The sequence below is a fragment of the Seriola lalandi genome, unplaced genomic scaffold, assembly GCF_002814215.2.
Source record: "Seriola lalandi dorsalis isolate HSWRI2012SDOR001 ecotype SW California unplaced genomic scaffold, Sedor1 jcf7180002054410, whole genome shotgun sequence".
NCBI lineage: Eukaryota > Metazoa > Chordata > Actinopteri > Carangiformes > Carangidae > Seriola > Seriola lalandi.
In genome coordinates, this window is record NW_019524963.1 from 196,024 (window position 1) to 205,954 (window position 9,931).

At 42.1% G+C, this 9,931-nt stretch overlaps 1 protein-coding gene across 1 annotated transcript in view; it reads right to left on the bottom strand.

The window, feature by feature from the left end:
• The window catches only part of ano2b (anoctamin 2b), a 68,628-nt gene that overhangs the window by 42,236 nt on the left and 16,461 nt on the right, over window positions 1-9,931 (bottom strand). The window contains exons 5-13 of the mRNA XM_023409953.2: window positions 9,542-9,596; window positions 9,395-9,446; window positions 5,866-5,921; window positions 5,389-5,436; window positions 4,604-4,668; window positions 4,207-4,341; window positions 3,141-3,301; window positions 1,822-1,904; window positions 1,280-1,366 (exon numbers count right to left, since the gene is read on the bottom strand). Coding sequence (XP_023265721.1) covers window positions 1,280-1,366; window positions 1,822-1,904; window positions 3,141-3,301; window positions 4,207-4,341; window positions 4,604-4,668; window positions 5,389-5,436; window positions 5,866-5,921; window positions 9,395-9,446; window positions 9,542-9,596 — 742 coding nt within the window. The remainder of the gene's footprint in view (window positions 1-1,279; window positions 1,367-1,821; window positions 1,905-3,140; window positions 3,302-4,206; window positions 4,342-4,603; window positions 4,669-5,388; window positions 5,437-5,865; window positions 5,922-9,394; window positions 9,447-9,541; window positions 9,597-9,931) is intronic.

The following is a 9,931-nucleotide window of genomic DNA, read 5'->3' on the forward strand; positions in this document are numbered from 1 at the left end:
GGAGAGGAGAGGAGAGGAGAGGAGAGGAGAGGAGAGGAGAGGAGAGGAGAGGGGAAGAGAGGAGAGGAGAGGAGAGGAGAGGAGAGGAGAGGAGAGGGGAGGAGAGGGGAGGAGAGGGTTACCGGTATTCCTGCAGCCATGGCAGACAGTAGTTTTTGTCTCCATCTGTCCTTCCCTGTCACTGTCCCGTCCTCCTGCTTCTCTGGCTGCAAGACAGAGGGACAGGTTACACACACACGCACACATACACAGAAACCACATTCATGCATATACACGTACAAAAACATATTCACAATTAAAATGACGTCTCTTTCTGTTCACTGTACAGACTCAGTGCAGACGTCCCCTCTCATTATCTGGTTTATTGAGAATATAGTTGTAGTTTTGGATCACCGACGTCAGCAATATAACTATTAATATTTATAAACTGTCAACTAACTTATGTACTTATCACTATATTTATCACTATATTGCAGAAGCCTATTGAGGCTGATAGAGGTAAATGTAAAAAGCCGGAGTGAACGTGTGTGAATTCCAACCTGAGTGTTTTTGTGTGTTCCACCACCACAGTCCACTCCTCAGTGTATGACTTGCCATGTAATGTAAATGAATATTCCAAGCTTCTTACCCAACATGATTGTAACAGATAACATGGAGGGCGAAGAACCACCCAGCACAAAGCAAATCAGATGAGAGAGATTGGTGCCTTTTTCTTTTTCTTAAAACACAACCAGCAGACGCTACAACAGAAACAAACACCTGTAGGATCATCCGGGTTTCCTACTTTGATCCCCCAATCAGGTTTGGCGACGGTGCGGCACTGATCCCGCATCGTGTGAATCAGTTCCTCCCTCACTGTGGCAGGAAGCCATCTGTTGCTGCAGCAAAGTGTATGTGGGCCAACAGGGCTCAATGTGATTGACCCAGTTTACAGAGGGAATCTAGATCATTCCCAGTCATTAGATCATAACTAAATAATGTCTGCCACACGCATTAAAAATCAAACTATCAGGAATCATCTGATCCCAACGGTGAGACTGAAGCAGAGGAAAGAGTTTCACAATCAGCTGATTACACTGTTGTTGTTTGTTCAATGTATAGTGTGTATTTTAAACCGTGATGTTACGTAATAATTTGCTGTACATGTTATGACATAGCTGAATGAGCATTACTTTCCTTTAGTGTTGGTGACAATCAGGTCCAGTTATTTCAATTTGCAAACACTCATGAGTTAGGTTAACAGGCATCATGGGAAATGTAGTCTTGAGCTCTTCCCTACCTCATTCTTTTTCTTCTTTTTCTTATTTTTCTGCTTCCTCTGTCTCTTCTGAAGGAGGATGGTCTCGTATCTTGGCCTGGGATGTTCCTGAGGGGAAACCAGAGGAATTTGTGAACAGTGTGCACCATGTACATGTGAATGTGAATGTCATCTGTGTATCTATGTGTTTTCTGCGGGTTTGCATGCAGGAATGTGCCGTGTGCATGCACATGGAGCATATGTTCAGTACCAGTGTTCAGTGCCAGTGCAGGAGGCATCGTGTCCTTTATGTTGCAGCATGACTGACTTTCACTCCAAAGCCAGGATGACCATCTTTCCCTACCCTGAAGTGTTTTATTATACGTTACAATTACCTTCAACATACTGTAGGTGCCCTGAACTGATATAGTAGGAATGAATAATCTTTTGGCAAAACGTTGGCACTGAGCACTCAGAGAGCATCAGTATGTACGTATGCAGTGAGTTCCTTTGAGTGTGTGTGTGTGTGTGTGTGTGTGTGTGTGTGTGTGTGTGTGTGTGTGTGTGTGTGTGTCTGTGTGTACCTCGTCCTCCTCAATGCCTGTCAGATCCCAGCTGAAGCTCAAACTGATCTGTCGACGCTTCCAGTGCTCCAGGAACAGCACCGCTACATACACACACACACACACACACACAAATAAAATAACTGTCTCTATAATTAGTATCATCTTCAGACACACTGGCCACCAGATGTATTTTTAAAGACCCTCTTCGTGTCCTAAAAGAATGTCAAACAATGCTTGGAATGATAATTTGTGTCTTTCTATAACTACAACTAGCTTGGTAATTGTTCTTATATGTCCCGTATAGTCTAAAGGTAGATGTCCATGTGTTGTTTAATTATAAAGCAGATCTAGGTTCTATATTTATACTGTGAAAGTATCAAAGGGCTCAGTCCACAGAGAAATGCACACAGCCTGTAGAAGAAGAAGAAAAGAGTATCATGACAAGAGTTAACATTGGCATTGATTTCCACCTCTGGAGACAGCTGTTCGTGAGTAAAGGAATGAAGTTTGATGCTGAACTCAACACAACACAACGTTTCTTCTAGACTGGTAGGTAAACAGCTGTTAATGCTGATGTTGCCTATGTAGCAATAGCAAAAGGTACAAATAGCTCCTTTAAGGTGAGCACAGAGAAAGTTTCCCCTTTCAGCAGAGTAACTTCTACTGTCAAACTCTGCACAGTGAAGCTCAAACATCCAAAAGAACTAACAATAAGAAACACATTTTTAAGTGGAGGGGGGCTTTAATGTTGTTGGTTTCCCAGTAATCAGCTGATCACTGATCTGACCCCTGATTAAGATTAAAAAATATATTTTATTTATATAGATAGTTAAATGTTGATCTATATCCTGTATCTCTACTGCCCAATTTTACAAATATTACAGTCTTTTAAGTGATAAAAATACACTTTTTAAAAAAGGAGCTGTTGTTTCCTGCTGCATGAAGATGCTGCTCTGGACGATTTACAGGTAACTAAATCCTCCTGTAGTGAGTAATATTCTCAGAAGATAAAGTGAAGAGAACAATGGGACACAATATAATTACCCTGCTGTCAAAAAAATGATACAAATACTTTCACTACTGAGCGTCTGTGCTGCTAATTGTTGTTATTCCCTTTTAATGTACTTTCTGCATTTGTTAACCTTTAATGCATGCTGTTTTAGCCTGTTGCTCTCAGCACGACTTGCACTTGAGGTGAAGGAGGTCATGAGACATTAATGAGCAACTTTCGCATTCAGCCCACCTGTTCACATACAGTCACACACACACACACACACACACACACACACACACACACAGGGACACACACATGCTCTCAAGCAAATACATAACCTCACCCCACAGAGACATGAAAATGGCGAAGAAGACGGTGGCGGGGTTGTCGAAGAGGTGTGAAGCTCTGGCAGTGCCGCAGGCGGTGCTGAGCTGCCAGAAGTCACAGGCTCCGTCACACAGAGGACACATGGTGAAATTCAGACGCTCGTCACACATCTCCAGGCTGAGGGGGGAGAAAATCAAGACTTAAGTCACACAGCACCTACATGGAACAATGTTAACACAGAGGCATATTAGAAATGAAGTATAAGCCACTTCCACCTAAAAGAAAATAAGATTAACCATTTGCGTTGCTGTTTGTGGATTCAAAAGATCTTATTAGAAATCAATGGAGGTTTTAACACATGCCCGCAATACAAGCCTCATAGTATTCATGGTCAGTGTAGGCTGAATTATCAACCTTTTGCTTCATGACACACTCACACACTGCCAGCTGTACCTTCTGTGTTCCTCCCACACAACCCTGACTAAAGCCAGATACAGCAGGTATCTGGGCAATCCCTGTCTAGTGTGTGTATGAGCATGTGTGCATACGTTTAAATGGGAAACTCTGATCTGCTGCATCTTTCCAGTGTTAGTATTTTACCAGACATTAAGCTGCCTTTAGCACTTTGTGACTTCAGAATTTCAGGTTGAATATAGTATAAAGGTAGATGTCCATGTGTTGTTTGATTATAAAGCAGGTCTAGGTTCTATATTAATACTGTGAAAGTATCAAAGCGCTCAGTCCACAGAGAAATGCACACAGCCTGTATTCAGAAACTGAGCCTTAAAACCAGCCGTCAGGACTTCTGTAACTTTGTGATGTCACAACAAAGCAGTCAGCACTCTCAGCCATGCCCCAAGCCCCGCCCACCTGGACCCACCATCCAGCCTTGCAGGATTTTGTTTCTCTGAGTGTTTACCTGAAATCTGCTTTATTTTTATTGGACCACTGAGAAAACAATCAGCCAATCAGAAGACAGGCTCAGAGCCTCCTCTTTTCTCGGTTCTCAAAACCACAAATATATCCACAACTGAAGCTGCAACACAGTTTGAAGTAAAACGTGAGAGTACACATGCACATACCTGGGTATGTTAGTGTCCACTGTCGCCACCCCATAGCCAAACACAATGATCCCCACGATGGAGGCTGGTATGAGCAGCTGAGTGTAAACACCGAGCCATGCGAAGTAAAGACCGATCTTCTCCCCAAAGTACTTCCTGTGGCATCAGAGGTAAAGGATTAAAGGGTGAAAGTGACAGTGCAGTTCATGGTTATGGCAGAGCAGACAGTGAACAATTACAATGTAAAAGCCGGATGTAAGCGGGTCTCAGCAGGTTTTTTGACCGGTGGAAAAGCTACAGTGACCGTAATGCAACGCAGATCTTGCCTTGCTGTACTTTCTCTGTTGCTAATCAGACATAGTTTCAGTTTCAGATAAAACAAAAATGTTCCCATCTTTCTGTGCTGCAGTCTTGTTACCTGACGAGATCAATGGGCTGGTACTTGTAAAAGGCTGAGTATCTGGCCCACTCTTCATGCAGAACCTGACCACAGACAGAAAAGAGAGACAGTCAGTGTGGGTGTATGATGTTGTGTTGTAAGTTTAAATCAGCAAACAATCCTCAGAGGTAGAAATATTCCAGAGAGGAAGACAATAATATTATGCAGCCTGGCCTTCTGGATGCTGAAAGAATGAATGTGGCCACAATAAAAAAAAACATGAATGTAATTATAATGACTGGATGGATAAAGAAGTTTTACATTTATACTTTAACCAGATTTCTTTGCTTATCTTTGTTTATCTTTTTTTTTAATGTGCTAACCGAAACGCCAAACAACAGTTTTTGTTTTGCTCCATCCTTTGAAATTTGAGTCAGTGAAAGATTTTTTTCCCGCCCTCACAGCAGCTCTGCCTCAGAGAAATGTTTATTGAACTTAAACTTCAATCTGTGCCTGGGTTCTGCAGATGGGAAGGAGCGACAGACTGAGAGAAGAAGAGAGAGAGTAAATAGAGGAGATAAAGATGAAAGAGAAGAAGGAATTGTTAAGAAAAGTGGAGTGGACATTTTTGTCGCAAACTAAATGGCTCCAGCACTGTTTCACAATAGCAGGTCACTTTCTGAAGAACTGGAACAGGCAAATGTACAAATGTGGTGTTCAACAGAAACAAACTTGTTGTAGTTTTTCATTAGAAAGACAAATGGAGAGGAGGAGGAGGCGAGAGCGGAGGAAAAGAGAAAGAAATGTGAGAGGAGGCGATGTACCTGTCTGTCATTCCTCTCCTCGAGGTGTCCGATGACCCTGTAGTCACCCTGAGGAGCAGGAGGAGAGGGTGAAAATCACAAGTGCACACAGAGAACACACTGCACTCATTCATACATACAGAAATACACACATTAACACACTCACACACACAAATACACTCAATACAATCAAACACAGACTGCCATAATACACTTTTTTAGCACCTTCATATAAACTCATAACGTCAAAATAGTCCTTGGCTTTTTTAGGAGGAACTGGTTTCAGTTTCGGAGGAAAAATCAACCTGCATAGACTTAAAAACTTGCTTATGATAAGGAATTGAAAAAGTTATTTCAGCATTAAAATGCAAAAATGCAAATGCAACTGAGAGCTGGAACTATTCCCAGAAAGTTTCTGTCCTCTGCAAATTGAATGTTGTTGTGAAAGAAAGTGAAACCAGTGGGCATCTCATGGGGATGTAAAAACCTCACACTTACATCGTGGAGAGGGAAGGCAGCATCGTAAATGCCTTTAGCTATCAATGTGCTGATGCCTGGAAAAGAGTGAGAGAGAGAGAGAGAGAGAGAGAGTGAGAGAGAGAGAGAGAGAGAGAGAGATGAGGCGTGAAATAAAGTGGCAGCCATTGTAAAAGAGCTGCTGTTATTTATCTTACATCTACTGCTGCACACTGAACTTCTGATGCACTATTTTATTCAGTCCTGCAGCAGAAATTCCTCCCCTTTTTTTTTTAAAGACACTTCATCTGAATGAATATGAACTTGCATCTTAAGAGCCCTTATGTTACCAAACTTCCCTGAAAATAAAACAACTCCCTATTGTTTCATTCAGGTCATGGAGATTAAAGCTCCATATTTTCCTCTTCTGCTGTGTTTTATTTGAAGTGTTGATCCATAGGAAGATATGTTTGTGGTTTTAAGAACCAAAAACCATCTGAATGTAGTTTTACATCTCCTCTCTCAGGCTTCTCTCTGGAGCTCTAGTAACAATAGAGGAGACTTAGACTCTCTTCTGATTGGCTGGCTGTTTTGAGTGTTTTCTCTGTGGACTGAGCGCTTTGATACTTTCCCAGTATTAATATAGAACCTAGACCTGATTTATAATCAAAAAAGACAATATGGGGCCTTTAAAATTCAGCCGCCATGTGTTATAAATTGGTATTTGCACACCAGCTATATGTGTGAAGGGCAGACATGAGGCCACAGCCTGCAGCCTGCACCGTTTTAATTCTGTTTTTCAGTGTCAGTCAGACTGGGACTACTTCATGGGGCCACTTTTAGTCTTTGGGAAATTTCATTTGGGAAGTGATGGCCTGACCTGTGAAGGTCGGGCCGACACAGACACATCAGAGGACCTAGCATACACAACCGGTTCTTTCATCAAAGTAATTAATCAATTAATTATTAGTGCCTCACAGGGGACTGAAAACTATGCAGTGATTAGCAGCGCTAATAATGAATGTCAAGACCAACACACACACACACACACACACACAATTGTATGAATGCTCACTCAACCAGCTAGAAACAACCACAACTCTCAGAGAACCCTGCTTCAATCAGAGCCTGACCTGAGCCTGAAGTATGACCCACTTGTGCAGAGGATTGAGGATGGAGTGTGTGTGTGTGTGTGTGTGTGTGTGTGTGTGTGTGTGTGTGTGTGTATGTGGTGTGTGTGGGGGGGAAAATTTGAAGATTAACAGATAACGGGAAAGGAGAAAATAAAGGCTGAAGAGATGTAACTCTATTTTCTGTCCCCTTCCTCCCCTGCAGCTCCATCAGTACCCGCTGGCTGAGGCCTTCTGCTGTGGTGGGCGAGCCAAACAGACATATGGTGATCTCTGGAAATGAATAGGGTGGCAGCTCATTTCTATATGGAGCTGATGGGTCTCATTAATGCAGAGGTAGCTGTTGTATATCATAAAATTGTACGGATACAGTACATACACACTAAGACAAGGCCTTAGTTAATCTTAATGCAGAGTCAGAGTTGCAGTGACAGAAAAACAGTGATTCACAGTTCATTCATATGTATTTGTTGTTGCCACTTCAATAGAATTTGTATAATTTTGCTTTCTTTTAATGGACGCCTGCCAGTGTTAATAGTTCCTCAACAAGTTAGAGCTAAAAAGATGTGGGCCTCATCCAGTTATCCAGTGATTGCACTCTTTGTTTGGGTCACCAGCTTAACTCCACTCCACTTCACCTCCGCACTGAACTCCCAGCAGGCATATCAATATCACCTCCCAGTTCACCTGTAGTCTACCTCCCAAAAAAGTCCAATTGTGTTTCAGCCAAACGTTGCAACTGTAGCTCTCCCCTGCACCTGCTTTTACTTACTAATCTCATCCTTTCAGGGCAATGAGTAAGATTGTTCCAGTGGTGCAGTATCTATTCATTTAGTGACGAAGAGATCAAGTAAAGAAGTGTAGAGTAAGCGAACAGTAAGGGCTAGACTAAACAAAATACGCACTACAAAGGCTCATCAAGCCTGCAAGTAAGGGGTAGTTCGGGGTATTTGACATGGGGTTGTGTGAGGTCATTTTACCTGCACTAGATTTGAGTCAGTGTGCTCCCAGTTTGGAGAAGCTGAGTGATGTACTGCTGTGGACAGAGTCATCCACAAAAACATGTTCTAGCCACTTTGAAAAAAAATGCTCACTGAAAAAAGTAGGTATCATTTGAATATATATTGAATATTTTCGTCAAATAGCCCTTTCCTCTGCACTACATTTTGAGAACAGTTGAACTATCATATCCCTATTCATGAGCGCACCTACGCCACACACTGCATTATGACGCAGATCAGTTGTTTGACATATAGTTCCAGCAGTTTGTGGACGAGGCGACAAATAAAGGATAAATAAAACTGAGTGATCATGACAGCGAGGATGAAATGCCGTTGAATCAGAGTATACAGAAGAAGAACGTTTGCAGATGGAGAATGAACACGCTGAAACAGAGAGAAGGGAAACTTCTGTGGAAGCTGGAGGGCAAGAAAGAGCCATAATCTACCTGGTGGTGCAGGTGTGTGAGCTGTAAGCCCAACAGACCAGGACAGCTACTGCTGCCATGAGTGGGACTTAGTTAAAACACAGCTTCAGGGTCTTTCACATCCAGCCTGAATCACCAACCATCAGAGTTCCCTGCCTGACTGAACGCTGAATGAATACTAAATACAAACACACACCATCTTTGAATCTTTGTGAAGTGAAGTTTAGCTCTGTCTGACTCAAACAGCTGATCCGTGTAATACGCCGCGAAACGTTGTGTGCAGGAATACAGCAGTTCAGCTGTTAACAAAATATAGTGCCACAGGGAAAAGGCCTGTTTGACGGCAAAATAAAGCAGTGAAAATATTCAAAAAAGGAGCGTAAACTTCAACTGATATTTTTTCTGTGGGCATTTTTATAAAACATGTTGTGTTAAGTGGCTAAAACATGTTTTGTTTTTTTCGCTGACCCTGTCCACAGCAGCACATCACTCAGCTTCTGTGCTGCTGTTCCTGCTGCTTCCTCCAGACTGCTGATCTGAATCTGCTGCAGGTAATTCACTCACTATGTATAAGGGTGCTTTTAAATAAACAAACATGCATTTAAAAGTCAAAGTTTTTCTTTTTTGGTAAAAGGAAAATGGCAACACGTAGGCTATTTCCACAACAGCCTGAACACAGACTGACATTTTTAATCCATGCAAATGAAATCTCTGCTGCTTCCCCAAACACAGACACTTTTAAAGCTCCTCATAATGTTTGGCTGCTGCCCAAAGTTCAGCAGTCCAGAGTCTAATTTGTGCCTGATGAAAAATGAAGCTTAAAATATGTTCACATTTTAGAGAATGTATTTAATATTTTCCTCATACATTAATATTATTCCACCAACCGCAACCAATCCGCTGTTAATCAGAATGTTCATGTCTATGACTCGGTCCGCTTGATTACACAGATGTAACTGAGATCCACGCACCACCACAAACACAAACACACACATGAACAGCTCGGTGTCCTCACCTATGGTTTGACAGGTTCGTACACACACTGTTCGTCTCAGAATCTCGTACACCTGAGAAAGATGTTGGAATGTTAGGCTCTAAGATTGAAACCAATCCTGCACAAATCACACAGGAGAAACACCTTAAGATTTAAATGAGCACTTACTATTCGGCCTCTTGTGGCATTGTCAAAGAATGTGTCTTTTGATGTAATGTTGTACCTGAAAGAAATAAAGCCAGTGAACAAAAGCCTGTGTGTGTGTGTGTGTGTGCAAACACATGCATTGTCTGTGTGTAATTCACCACATGTGCAAGCACCTGGTTAACTGGGAATCCTACTGGTCCACTCAACCTGCCTAATGATCACAACATCAAAATCCACCTGTCAAACAGATGACTGGGTCTGATGAGGCATGCTAACAGTTTAGCTTAAACCATATGTGATGGCCTCTAAAATTATATCATAATTATTAAATTATAAGCTGTGTGTGTGTGTGTGTGTGTGTGTGTGTGTGTGTGTGTGTGTGTGTGTGTGTGTGTGTGAGAGTGTGGGTGT